This window comes from Macaca nemestrina, chromosome 17 (genome assembly GCF_043159975.1).
Source record: "Macaca nemestrina isolate mMacNem1 chromosome 17, mMacNem.hap1, whole genome shotgun sequence".
In the NCBI taxonomy this organism is placed as follows: domain Eukaryota; kingdom Metazoa; phylum Chordata; class Mammalia; order Primates; family Cercopithecidae; genus Macaca; species Macaca nemestrina.
The window spans coordinates 39,632,827-39,647,882 of record NC_092141.1 but is presented as its reverse complement, the minus strand read 5'-3'; the positions used below and the strand labels follow the sequence as shown (position 1 = coordinate 39,647,882).

At 35.9% G+C, this 15,056-nt stretch overlaps 1 protein-coding gene across 8 annotated transcripts in view; it reads right to left on the bottom strand.

Annotated features, from left to right (window-relative positions):
* Positions 1-15,056, bottom strand: part of LOC105485209 (neurofibromin 1) — a 291,308-nt gene that overhangs the window by 154,730 nt on the left and 121,522 nt on the right. For all 8 annotated transcript variants that reach the window (XM_011747440.3, XM_011747435.3, XM_011747438.3 and 5 more), the window contains 3 exons: positions 14,005-14,136; positions 5,479-5,613; positions 979-1,092 (listed from right to left, as the gene is read on the bottom strand). In XM_011747440.3, coding sequence (XP_011745742.2) covers positions 979-1,092; positions 5,479-5,613; positions 14,005-14,136 — 381 coding nt within the window. The remainder of the gene's footprint in view (positions 1-978; positions 1,093-5,478; positions 5,614-14,004; positions 14,137-15,056) is intronic.

The following is a 15,056-nucleotide window of genomic DNA, read 5'->3' as shown; positions in this document are numbered from 1 at the left end:
TTTACTGGGTATGTATAAACATTTTTATAGTATGTACATTAGGATGGCTATAATCAAAAAGGCACATTATAACAAGTATTAGCAAGGATGCAGAAATATTAAAACCTTCATATCTTCTTATTAGGAATATAAAATGATACAGCTGCTTTGGAAAAAGAGTTTGACAGTTCCTCAAAAGTTCAACAGAGTTACCACATGACTTAGCAGTTCCACTCCTATATACTTAAGAGATATGTCCACATATAGACTTTTACACAAATGTTCATAGCAGCATTATTCGTAATAGCCAAAAAGTAGAAACACCAAACGTCCACCAACTGATAACTAGATGAACAAAACTGAGATCCATACAATGAAATATTTGGAAATAAAAAGGAAGAAAATAGTGATTCATACCACAACATAAATGAACCTTGAAAACATTGTCAAGGTAGCCAGACATAAAAGGCCACATATTCTATGATTCTATTTAAATGAAATACCTAAAACAAGCAAAGCCACAGAGACAGAAAATAGATTAGTAGTTGGTAGGGATAAGGGAATGGGGAGTCAAGTTTCTTTCTGGGGTGATAAAAATGTTAATGGATTAGAGAGTGGTGACAGTTGCACAACTGTGTGAATAAGAACTACTTAAAATGTTCAACTTGAGGGTATGTGAATTATGTCTCAATTTAAAAATCAATATTTTTAATATTTAGTAAAAATATTTTAAAAAATTTTAAACTCAACTGCAATTAGAAAATCTCGAACTATTTTATTAAGCATCAGAATTTGTACAATGTTGTTGCTATGTGATATAAAGCAAGTAAATCCCTTCTTTCTCCATGGAGTTTTATAAAACAATGTATAGACATAAACATACCACTTCCAGAAATGACATCTACCTATTACTCATAGAAACCACACACCAAAGGAACATCATGAATGTACATAGTTACAACCTTTCCTTCAAGAACCTGGAATTCATTTTCCCCTTACCTCCATTGCTTCCTGCGCAATCTCTGGCATGTGTGACTGAGGGACCAGTTGGACGAGCCCTGTAATTAACTCTGCTGTACTGCCTTGGGTTTCGGGCCCCTGTTTTCTTGGATTCTGCAAGGAGAAAAACGAAACTTCAATTAAAAAAAAATAAATTGAGAGATATTAGGAGGAGGAAGAAATAGACAGTGACTGCTAAAGGGTAGCAGGTTTCTTTTAGGGGTGATAACAATGTTCTAGAACTAGGCTGGGCATGGTGGTTCACGCCTGTAAGCCCAGCACTTTGGGAGGTCGTGGCAGGTGGATCACCTGAAGTCAGGAGTTTGAGACCAGCCTGACCAATATGGTGAAACCCTAACTCTACTAAAAATATAAAAATTTGCCAGGTGTGGTGGCATGCGCCTGTGGTCCCCGCTACTCGGAAGGCTGAGGCAAGAGAATCACTTGAAGCTGGGAGGCGGTGGTTGCAGTGAGCCGAGATTGCACCACTGCACTCCAGCCTGGGTGGCAGAGCGAGACTCTGTCTGAAGAAAAAAAAAAAACAGAAAGAAAAAGAAAAAAAAAATATTCTAGAATTACATAGTGGTAATGGTTGCAGAACCTTGTAAATATACTGAAAACAACTAAACTGTAAACTTTAAGATGGTGAATTTTATGATATGTGGGTATGGTATTTTTATCTCAATAAAATAAAAATTTTGTTAAAACAAAACTTCTTTTGTTAGGGATTCTTTTAATCCACGTCTATACTTGTTCATTAATGTGAATAATGTCCAGGGAAAATTCTAAGGAGAACAAAAACCACTAATTCCATTGAAAATTACATCAATAATATGAGGAGTAATTTTTTTTCCCAACAATAGCCAAGTGGCTTAAGAACGTATCTCTGGTTTGGAAGTTACTGGTTTTGAGCTTATACATGATTGTGATCAAAGGCAAAGGACACACATGTTGGATAAGGATCACATGATTATCCTGTACGGCCCTCTTGTCCCATACAAAGGTCCTGCCCAAATCCACACAGCTGTTGACAAAGCAAAGGCTAGAATTCACATCGTCAGATACTCATACTTTGGTCCTTTTCATTGTGGAAAAAGATAGTGTACTAAGCAAAGAAAATTAACCTTGTGTATAAATGTGAATGCCTACTTTTTTTTTTTTTTTTTTTAAACAGAGTGCAATGGTGTGATCTCGGCTCACTGCAACCTCTGCCTCCTGGGTTCAACAGATTCTTCTGCCTCAGCCTCCCAAGTAGCTGGGATTACAGGTGTGCGTCACCTTGTCTGGCTAATTTTTGCATTATTATTAGAGACAGGGTTTACCATGTTGGCCAGACTGGTCTCGAACTCCTGATCTCAGGTGATCCACCTGCCTCGGCCTCCCAACATGCTGAGATTACAGGTGTGAGCGACCATGCCCTGCCAAATGCCTACCTATTTAGAGACTAAAATGTTTCTCTTAACTTGGAAGCATATATTTGCACTTCAGGAATATATGGTTCGGCCAGGCATGGTGGCTCACACCTGTAATCCCAGCACTTTGGGAGGCCGAGGGAGGTGGATTGCTTGAGGTCAGGAGTTTGAGACAAGCCTGGCCAACATGGAGAAACCCCATCTCTCCCAAAACTACAAAAATTAGCCGGCGTGGTGACGGATGCCTGTAATCTCAGCTACCCGGGAGGCGGAGGCAGGAGAATCACTTGAACCCAGGAGGCGGAGGTTGCAGTGAGCTGAGATCACACCACCACACTCCAGCCTGGACAATACAGTGAGACTCTGTCTAAAAAAAAAAAAAAAAAAGAATATACGAAGTCAATGCAACTTGTGTACCATATTTTATTTTGCTAACTATAGATTTTTCCCCATTATAATGACTAAGGTAAGCCCTCACTCCAATATATCTGTAATTCAAAACTGTTAGCTTATTTTCTGACATTCATATAAATTCATTCAAAATCAAATAATTTTTATTGAATGCCAAAGATACAACAATGAAAAACAGAAGATGTGTTTCCCATCCTCCATGAGCATGTAGTCTCATGGGGGAAGATATCATCAATAAAATAATCAGATCAACAAGTATAAAAATGCAAATCACATAAGAGCTATAAAGGTACATGCTGCTATGACAGCCTATAACATGGGAAAGTGTCCTAGTCAGGGAGGCTTCCTTAGTGCAGTGACAACAGCTTAGAATGAGTAGGAATTACTATGTGAAAAGTAGGCAGATTCTAGGCAGAGGGAAAAGCAAGTGCAAGGGAGGTATGAAGGCATGTGGTTAGAAAGATTGAAAGGAAGACCATCACGAATAGAGTAAAGGAAGACAAAAAATGTAATGCTACATGTGGAAGAAATGGTAGATGGGAGAAAGATTTTGCACGACTTTGCATATCTATTTGGAGTTTGGTCTTCATAAGCAAAAGCAATTTCAACTAAAAGGTTTCAAGCTGATTGGGGGCATAATAAGATTTGCTTTTTAAAGAGATTGCCATAACTTCAGTGTGGAGAAATGATCAGGGGGATCTAAGAAACGATGCAAGCTGAGTAATCAGGAGGCTTGAGAAATTGAGAGTACTAAAATAAGACAAAATCATATTACTTTAAAAATACCATGATTGAGACCAGTTAATAATTATTCCTGCACTCTTCCTAAATGACTAAGACTCAGAATTTTTATGTAAAAGACAAAACGGTCAAATGTTTACAATGAATCTTCTATTTTAATGTACTCATCGTTACTTTGAGAAAACGTATTAACCACTAGATGGCAGCAAAGCAAATAATTTCCATTTTAAAAGATCCTTGGAAAACAGCAAGTGGAAAAGGCATTGGTGAGTTTGGTGCCTGCTTTGAAAGTGAATTATTGCCATGTAAACAGAGTGGTGCTAGTATTATGTGACCTTCATGATGAAATAATGCCACAAATAGCTTGTGACACATAATAGAGGAATGAAGAGAAAGGGAATTTCGTTATTTTTATAGAGTTTCACTGACAGGTTTTAAGGAATTTTTTCATGCCAAAGATCTGTTTATTCTAATTAGACTTTCAAATTTGAATGGGTTTTTCAGGGGTAAAGTATCATAGACCTTCTTTTGGGGTCACTGAGCCTTTGGGAATGTTTTTTCTTTCTTTCTTCTCTCCTCTCCACTCTCCAAGAAAAATTACTCATAAATACACATTTTTAAAAAATTCATGAAGTTTCATAGAACTCTTGGAACCATAGGTACGTAGTTATAAACTCCCTGTATTACAGCAATTTGAAAAACATGCAACTGAAATAAAAGCACCTTAACACTTTTTAAAAAGCCTGTTACTGAGCAAAGCGATAAGAAATCTTGCTTGATGCTGCTCTCCAGGGACTCAAGAAGCTCAACAAAGGTTCAACATGTCATCCTATGAAAGTCACAATATAGAACTATTACATTTGGTGCATTAATAATATTAGTGTTAAATTGTATCTTATTAATAGCAATAATAGCTAACATTTATTTAGTGCTTATTATGTACCAGGCATTGTTCCTAAAAGCATTCTATGTACTATTTCAATTTTCTTAACAGTATCTCTGAGATAGAACTATTATGATCCCAATATATCAGATGAGAAAACTAAGGCATAGAAAGATTAAATAGTCACCTGAATCATATAGCTAGTAAGTAGTCTCCAGTGTCCATGCTGTTAATCACTTCACTATGACTAATTTTTATTATTTTGCATTGTTCCTAATTACTCTGTGTACCAGAGTGATGTTCTCAGAAATTTAATACCATCTGAGGCAATAAGAGTAGTTATGACAATAACTGACTACTAGCCAGGCACGGTGGCTCATGCCTGTAATCACAGTACTTGGGGAGACTGAGGCTGGAGGATGGCTTGAGGCCAGGAGTTTGAAGTTGCAGTGAGCCATGACTGTGCCACTGCATTCTAGCCTGGCAAGCAGAGCGAGACCCTGTCTCAAAATAGTAATAATAATAATAACAATAATTCAAGTACTAACCACACCCATTTTCACCTCATTCTCTTTCCAATACAGTATTTGTAGGCAGAACCAATAACAGAAAGCTGATAACAGGAGGAAAGGGGGACAGAAAAGCTAAACTGGCAACAGCAACTGGAGATTTTTTAAACCAATGGTGTAGATGTAGACAGCACTGTGATTGATGGTCACTTCTATCCCCCATACCAGGATTATATCTGAGTAATATATAACCTAGTAATAGGATGAGAACAGAGATCTCCTCAAAGTATGTTAGTATAATGATAGGGAAATTAAGAAGAAAGAGAAATGTTAAGAAATGGTAAGGGCACTTAAGAATCTGATCTAATTATGTTAGCATTCATTATACATTAATTTTCTTAGCGATGTCTTAGTTTTCAGGTATGATCAGAAAGGATCAGTAAGTGCTCTTGAGCTAAAAATTATCCTCAAGGTCTTGGCATTTCAGCTAAATCAAATTAACTTAGTGCAATCATTTTGAGACATTTCATAAAAAAATACTTACACAAAGCAAGAGCTTTGGATCTGCATGAATTAGTTTCACCATGGACAAAAGAAGATACTTATAGCTTCTTGTCTCCAGGTCTGTAGGTTTTTCTTTAAATTTAAGGCTTGTTACTTTTTCTTTAAATGTAAGAGTCTAAAAACAAAACAAAAACATGGTATCAGACATAAGACTCAGGATAATAGCTATCCAACCTTTTAAAAGAAATTATTTAAAAACTTTGAAAAAAGCTACTTTTTATACTACCAAATGTGTGGTATAAGTAGAAACACTCAATAGTAAACATAAAGTCAGTATCATTAAGCTTAACAAAACAATGAAAACTGTTTTTGCACCATTTATGTTATTTTTTAAATCAATCTAATAAAACAATGAAAATCTATTACAATACTAAAAGCTTAATATCAGGTTGTAAAACATCTATGTGAAAAACTATTTTCCAAAATTTAAAAACATAAGGGAAAAAATATTTGGTCTATAGTTCTCACAAATATAACTACTGGGTAATTCATTTAACAAACATTCCCCACACATATATACAAGTATTTCATAGACTCTACAACATTATCAATTGTAAGATGCATCATTATTTGATGTCCCAAAAGGAATGAAAAACTGCTGTCAATTGTAGGACAACATTTTAAATAAGATACACTCCCAATCTTAGAGAAGAGTAAAAATAAGTGCTTCTTAGAATTAACGAAATATGTTATGTAGGCAATTTACTCTATATTTACTAGTTTAATTGTAAAATTTGCTTTTCCCTTTGATGGCACTCCACCTCTTTCAAGTTACAGAATGCATGCATTTTCCCTAAAGAACATTCATGAAACAGAACTCTGAGAAAGGTAAACTTACAGAAAATATGTTTCAATTATAGAGACATATGATGAACTAAAATAATTATAGATGTTTTTCAACCAAAAATCCAACAATTATATTCTAGAGCTAGTATCACCTATTATAAAACATTTCCTTCCTTTTTTCTTGAAAAGAACACAAAACTATCTGCTTTTGACATGAATGCCTTTATGTAAACATATATGTAACATAGAAATAATAGACTATATACCAACTGTGGACCCATAATATAAATGACCAAGTAAACAGGTTGTCTTTCAAAGTTAAGAAGCAGACATGTATATCTACAACACAAATGAACTATCCTCAATGTTCAAGTGAAATATGCATTTGTTATTACACCCAAGAACACCAAAGGGTTTTAGTCCTCAGGGGGGAAGACTAGCTATTTAATGCACACATTTATACTCAAGAATGTCACTACAGAAGAGAGATAGCAAAACTTATAAATAGTTTGCTTTTATAACTGCCCCCTGACCCCAAAGCAAATGTTTTACTAAATGATTTAATAAATTCTGGTTTTACTGTTTGCTCTCTTTCAACTGTATTTTTCCCTCACTTTAAGTTGAGGTGTTTCACCTTAGATCAAGCTGAAACTTTGATCAAACAAATTTATTTACTTTGATGTAACTAAGTGTAACTATCAAGCGGCTCTTCCCTGATGCAGTCATTGCACAGGCACACAAGATCAGAGAACAACTGGCAGGTATCAGAATTTTTCCTTAGTTAAGAATCATTTCCAAAAAAACTAAATAGAGTCATAGGCCACATAACATTTCAGTCAATGATAGACAATATGTAACACAACTAAAAAATTCCTATCACTTAGTGATACAGCCGTCACTGATGTCCAAGCACAATGCATTACTTGTTTGTAGTGATGTTGGTGTAAACAAACCTTCACTTCTAGTCATATAAAAAAAAAGTATAGCACATACAATTATGTGTAGTATACTATACTTGATGAGAATAAGTAACTGTTACTAGTTTATGTATTTATTATAATATACTTTTTTTGAGACCAAGTCTCACTTTGTTGCCCAGGTTGGAGTTCAGTGGCGCAATCTCGGCTCACTGCAACCTCTGCCTCCCGGGTTCAGGCACTTCTCCTGCCTCAGCCTCCCGAGTAGCTGGGACTACAGGCGTGCACCACCATGCCCAGCTGATTTTTTTGTATTTTTAGTAGAGAAGGGGATTTGCCATGTTGGCCAGGCTGGTCTCGACTCCTGACCTCAGGTGATCCACTCGCCTTGGCCTCCCAAAGTGCTGGGACTACAGGCGTATGCCACCAGGCCCAACCTACTATAGTATACTTTGTATTGTTATACTCCTACTTAAAGATAAAAAGTTAACTATGAAACACAGCCTCAGAAAGTCCTTCAGGAAGTATTCCAGAAGAAGGCATTGTTACCACAAGAGATGACAGCTCCACACGCTATTTCTAAAAACCTTCCAATGGGAGCAGATGTGGAGGTGTAAGACAGTAACACTGATGATCTTGACCCCATGTAGGCCTAGGCTAATGTGCATGTTTCTGTCTCAGATCTTAAAACAGTTTTCAAAATAAAAATTAAAACAGAACATTTTCAAATAGAAAAACTTACAGGATATAAAGAAAAATATTTTATACAGCTAGCTGTACAATGTGTTTTAAGCTAAATGTTATTACAAGAGTCAAAATTAAAAAAATTAAAAGTTTATGTTTTAAAAGCTATGGTAAAGTTAATTATCAAATAAAAATTTTTAATAAATTTGATATAGCTTAAGTGTACAGTGATTATAAAGTCTACAGAATAGATCCTGAGTATGAGAAAAATGCAAAAGTATTAAAAGTAAAATAAATTTAAAAAAATTTTAAGTCTCCAGTAGTGTACAGTAATGTCCTAGGCTTCACATTCACTCAGCACTCACTCAATGAGTCACCCACAGCAACTTCCAGTCCTGCAAACTCCATTTGTGTTAAGTGTCCTATACATTTTTTTCTTTTATGCTGTGTTATTACTGCACCTTTTCTGTTTGAATAAACAAATACTTACCATTGTACTACAACTGCCTACGGTATTCAGTATAGTAACATGTTGTTTAGCCTAGGTTCGTAGCCTAGGAGCAATAGGCTAGACCATATATCCTAGGTATGTAGCAGGCTATATAACCATCCAGGTTCATGTAAGTAGACTCTATGATGTTTGCACAATGACTGAATCACTAAGGATGCACTCATTTCTCAAGACATGTCCCTGTCATTAAGTGATGTATGACTATATTAGTTTAATTATGTCACCTCTTAATCCCAAGTATCAACATGTAAATTCTGTTCCAACATGGCTGCCTAATATGAAATGTATGACTTCAGAAATTCCAATAAATATAATTCATCTCAAATACCTTTTAATTTTAGTGGGTTACAGAATGTCAGGAACAACATGCTAAAGAAGCAATGTGTTTCTTAATTAGAAATGTAAGAAAAAAATTCATTCATTCATTAGTTGATCTTCTATACTGCAGGTATTATTAGGAATACAAGCTGGTACATGTGATCTGGCCAAAGATGAGAGGCAATCATGTCTGGGAAGAAATTCATGAACCAGAGTCTTCAGGTATCTATTAAAGGCCCAAACCACTTTTTAATTTAGACCATGTGACTGAATAACAGGCATGTAAGAAAGATCTGGTAAGCCAGCATGCCATTTAAGATAAAAAAAGTTGAGAAATAACAAATATTTGTGAAAATTCATACATCTCTTATGGGCAGTTTTGAATTTTATGAAAGCAGGACATGTTAGTTTTCAAATAGTAAAATTAGTGCTAAGACAAACATTTCAAATATTAAAAAATACTACAAAAGTACAAACGAAGAGAAGTTATGGTTCAACATTCATATAAAAATGGCCAGAGTTTAAATAACTAAAACGTCAATATAAAATAATAATACTATCTTAGATTGTATTAATAGAAACAGGGTATACAAACACAACAGTTTAATAGCTTTTATCAATTATTACATCATAGTATTACATCTGTATCACTAACATCAGATCTTAATATGGCATTTTAATTTTAAAAATTTTTGTCAGGTTGGTCTTTCCAGAAGAGAAGTAAATCAGATACAGGAGGGTTTTTGGCTTTTGATTTTTTGTTTTTGCTTTTTTGAGACAGTCTCACTCTGTTGCCCAGGCTGGAGTGCAGTGACACAATCTTGGCTCACTGCAAACTCCACCTCCCGGGTTCAAGCGATTCTCCTGCCTCAGCCTCCTGAGTAGCTATAATCATAGGCGCCTGCCCCCCACGCCTGGCTAATTTTTTTGTATTTTTAGTAGAGACAAGGTTTCACCATGTTGGCCAGGCTGGTCTGAAACTCCTGGTCTCAAGTGATCTGCCCGCCCCGGCCTCCCTAGGTGCTGGGATTATAGGCGTGAGCCACTGCACACGGCCTGGAGGAGGATTTTGAAACCAGATCAAGTAAGAAATTCATTCCTTCATTCATTCTGCAAACATGTACTAAATGCCCAGTATGTATCAGATGTTGTTCAAAAGTTAGGGATTCAGTGTTGAATAAGCCAGACAAAGCTAATGCTTTCATCAACCTAACTTGCTAGTGAAGAAGAACAACTAAAGAACCTGATAAAGACACTGAACTGAATGTCAAAAAACCTCAGAACTAACTCTGGTTGACGACTCATTAACCATGCATTTGTTATTAATATAACTTTTTAAGGTTCAGTTTCCCTAGCTATAAAAACAGACCCAACAAACACACATACACTTTCAAAGAGAGCTAAAAGAGGCCAGGCACAGTGGCTCATGCCTATAATCCCAGCACTTTGGGAGACAGAGAGGCAGGTGGATCACTTGAGGTCAGAGTTCAAGAGCAGCCTGCCCAAAATGGTGCTAAATGGTCTACTAAAAATACAAAATTAGCCAGCATGATGGTGGGTGCCTGTAACCCCAGTGAGTCGGGAAGGCTAAGGCAGGAGATCACTTGAACCTGGGAGGTAGAGGTTGGAGTGAGCCAAGATCACATCACTGCACTCCGGCCTGGGTGACAGAGTGGGACTCAGAGTGGGACTCTGTCTCAAGAAGAAAAAAAAAAAAAAAGAGAGAGCTAAAAGAATAAAATGCCAAAACTATATAAAGATAAAAAGAATTCTAGGAGTACAGAATAACCTTATTCAAATATCTGCAGGGACACCTTGTGGAAGAATCAGAAGTATTCCAGAGTTCCAAAAGAAAGAGGATCAATGATGGCTGGAAGTGACAGAGACAGGATTCTATCTTGGTCGAAGAGAAAATTTTCAAATAATTAGCTCCTTCCAACAAGTAACTTGTCTCTCCAAAATACAAAGTGTTAGTAAAACCTTGAAGCAGGTATTATTTACTTTCACTGTTTTGCAATAGAACTCCTTGACTGCTACTTCTGAAGCAAGCTAATGGCTCAGGTTTATCAGAGTCTCAAATCATTTGAGGCAATACAAATGAGGGACAACCCACTGAACACACTCTGTAATACAGTGGTTCTCAACTGGGGGTGATTTTGTCCCCCAGGGGGCATCTGGAAATGTTCGGAGACATGTCTGGTTTTCATAACGAGGAGGGCTGGGGGGTAAAGGAAATATTGGCAGCTAGTGGGTAGAGGCCAGAGATGCTGCTGAATATCCCACAATGCACAGTATAGCTCCCTATAATAGAGTTATCCAGTCCAAAATGTTAATAGTGCCAACAGTAAGAAACTCTGACGTTAGGTATTATCTGTAAACCATTTATTATATATATTTGCCTGTGTTGCCAGACTCCATGCCACCTGTAGTGAGTTTTTTTTGTGTTTTTTTTGAGACAGATTCTCACTCTTGTTGCCCACGCTGGAGTGCAATGGCGCCATCTCAGCTCACTGCAACCTCCGCCTCCCGGGTTGAAGTGATTCTTCTGTCTCAGCCTCCTGAGTAGCTGGGATTACAGGCATGCACCACCACGCCTGGTTAATTTTTGTATTTTTAGTAGAGATGGGGTTTTGCCATGTTGGCCAGGCTGGTCTCGAACTCCTGACCTCAGATGATCCGCCCACCTTGGCCTCCCAAAGTGCTGGGATTAACAGACGTCAGCCACTGTACCCGGTGTGAGTTCTTCATTAGGATTTTCAAGCAAAAGCTACAAGCCTTTTGCTTGGAGTCTCGGTGAGGGGAAGTACTGTGTATGTTTAGTTTGTCATGCTTCCCTGGCATTAGCACCTTTGCCTGGCAAATAGAAGGTCAATACTTCCATACTAGTTATCTGACTGTTAACTCACCAAGTTTATGAAGGGTGAGATTTTACTCTAACAGCCATTCAAAACCTAAAATTTTCTTATTCTAAAAATTGTTTCATATTAAATTTGCTATTTATTTTCTCTCCTGGATATATCAGCTCAAAAGCTGTCCTTTAGTCATTATGTACAAATATACATACATATAACATTTCAAAAACATAAACAGCTTAAGAATGATTTTGAAAATTAAATGTATGTTGATATTTTCAGAAAACAATTAGAAATAAAAACTAAATTCTTATTACAGGGGTCCTTGGGCCAAAAGAGGAAATCCTCTCTAGTTATGGTTTTTCAATAAAATAATATGTAGCTCTGAGAATCAGCTTACAACTAGGGCTAAGAAGTAAAATAACTTCTTTTTTTTTTTTTTTTTTTTTTTTTTTGAGATGGAGTCTCGCTCCCAGGCTGGAGTGCAGTGGCATGATCTCGGCTCACTGCAAGCTCCGCCTCCCGGGTTCACGCCATTCTCCCGCCTCAGCCTCCCAAGTAGCTGAGACTACAGGCGCCCGCCACCACGCCCGGCTAGTTTTTTGTATTTTTAGTAGAGACGGGGTTTCACCATGTTAGCCAGGATAGTCTCAATCTCCTGACCTCGTGATCCACCCGCCTCGGCCTCCCAAAGTGCTGGGATTACAGGCTTGAGCCACCGCGCCCGGCCTTGAAGTAAAATAACTTCTAAGTGTAGAGGACATATTCAGACTACCAATCAAATTTTACCTCTGTTCAAAATAATCATTTAGTTTCATTTTTAGTCCTTATTCACAGAAAATCATGGGCAGCTGGTAAAGTGGATGTTGAAGTTAAATAGGAAGTGAATATTAACCTTCCACCAAGCCCTATTATTGGAGGCCATTAATTTTCTACCAGAAAAGGTAGTAAACTTAAAACAAAAAAGTCAAATAAACTTCTAATTTCCCAGAAGGTCTCTGGAATAAACAGGTCAATAAATAACTTTTAAACAACTTATTTCAAGTAGTTTTTAAAGATTTTTAAAAAGTGTCTTGTTAAATAACATTTAAGCAGCTATTATTTATGCTTACCTCCAATTAACTTATACCTGTATTGAAAATTTTTTCAACTTAAAAAAAAATGAAGTACTTGGCATTACAAAAAGTCAACTAAAAGGTAACCTTGCATTTTAAAGTTTACTTAAGGAAACATCACTGTCATGATCTTTTAGCTATATTTTTTAGGCTCAATAATCCCAAATTATATGACATAAAAAAACTTCTGTATTTGAACATCTAAGATAAACTATCCTCAGAAATAATTACTGACAACTGGATAAGAGTGAATCACAACTGTATAAAACCAAATTATTTCACTGACTAAGGGGACTTAGAAAAAGAGAAGCATGCCAGGGAGGAAGCTGTTTAAATTTCTCGTAACTGTGAAATGACTAATTTACTAGATAAAACCAACAGGTGAAGACATGCTATATTTTCAGTTGAAATGACAAAATGTGACTATAATGGTAACTATACACAGAAAAGTCAAAGAAACCAAGGACTTTTCTGAGGTAGTTACAATGGGTCATACTTACAGCCACAGAAGCCCACTGCCATGCAAAACAGTGACTGGTTGGCATCTGATCATGTGAGCGACAGCAGCCAATAAGAATAGAAAATAAGAAGCAGAAGACAAAGCACCACCAATCAATGTCAAGAGTTGCCATGTATAATACTCTTGCTATACATAAACACCAAAAACTGACTTCCACAATCTTATAATTATCTTTTTAAATTGATTCCATAGGAGTTTTTAAATTCCATATTAAGAGTAATAATCTGTGAGAATACCCAATTTTAAGTCTGCTTTTTATTAAGTTTAGAGTCAAATGTCAGTATCAAAGTACCTATCATTTGTAAAGGCTCAAAGCATATTTGTTGAAATATAAAATATTTTTATTTTAAATACAAAAACTCTAAATTGTATTCATTTCTTATATGTAATAGTCACTATTCAATGAGCTAAAATGTGCATTAGCAGCAACATTCACTCTAACCCAGGAGTCAGCTTCCCTTACTCATCCCCAAAAGGTGAGAAGCTATTCAAAATATTTTTGCTCAAAAGTTTTAAAGAGAAAAAAACTTTAAAAACAGAAAAAAAGGTGACATTCATTAAGACTTTCAGTGTTTTGTGAGAACATTTATCTAAGAAAAGTAAGTTCAACTCATGGAAACAGTGGAAAATAAACATTATTATCTAGTATTCAACAATATTCTACATACAACATACCACAACATTTAGAAGAAATGAAGGACCCCTTCAATTCTCTAAAATAATCAAAGCAGCAGGAATGGGATAAAGACACTAAAAAATGCAATAAAAAGGAGGTGAGATTCAAAATACATGATTTATCTTACCTGTGCCATTCGTATTGCTGGGTGTGCTCCACAACCTTGCACTGCTTTATGAAGTGTTTCACCAAACATATTTCGAAGTTCAACCGAGTGACAATACACAGCATCAATCTTAGGCCACCAATCCAATGCCGACTAGAGAAAAACAAAGACCATAAGGAAGAGAAAGTACAAAATCACATGAGTTGTATACTGTGTTTATCACTGTAGTTTTAAGTTTTATCTTTTTGTCAGGAAGTTTCTAAGACCATGCAAACACACACCATGATTTCCAAAGTCTTCAAACAACGTCTTTAATTCAAACACTAACTCATACACATTATATTATAAAACATAATAGTGAGCATGAGACAAATTGCCCACTTCATGAGCATGTGCATGTGAGACTATCTTTTCTCAATGATAAGCCAGTGAATTTGAAAACTAAAGTCTTCAGAGAGCTAATCTGTAGCCGATCTTCTTCTTTTTTTTAAGTTTCAAGTTTTACAATTTCTGGAACACATGCATAAATGGCATATATTTTCCCAGGTAAGAATGCTATTATCAAAGCTTTAAAAGTGATTAGTGGTTCAACACAATATTAAAAGTGTATGTGGGAAACCATTACTTATATGTTTACAGAAAACAATGATAATTACAACATGAAATTAGTAAATGAAATAAAACTATTAAATCTATAATCTTAAATTGATATGCAATGATGACATGATACATGGGAGACTAACAATTACCATAAACAAAGACAAACTGATCCCAGCGAAACATTTTTTAAAAAATTATTTCGTGTATTTTCTATTTCAGTTTAACCTGTTTTGCTTTGATGTCTAGTTTTTACGCCTATTTTATTTGAAAGTGTATCTTTAACTTTAAAATGAATGACTTGATATATTATTAAAAAATGACAATTATGAAAATCACTATTATCTTTAAAGTCTATCAGTTAATACAAAACTGACTGGATGAATTTTCACTATATATGTAGAGTATGCATGAAATGACCTAAAATGTAGGCTTCTAATTTATAATACTCCAGATGTTTATTAAAAAAATCTGGA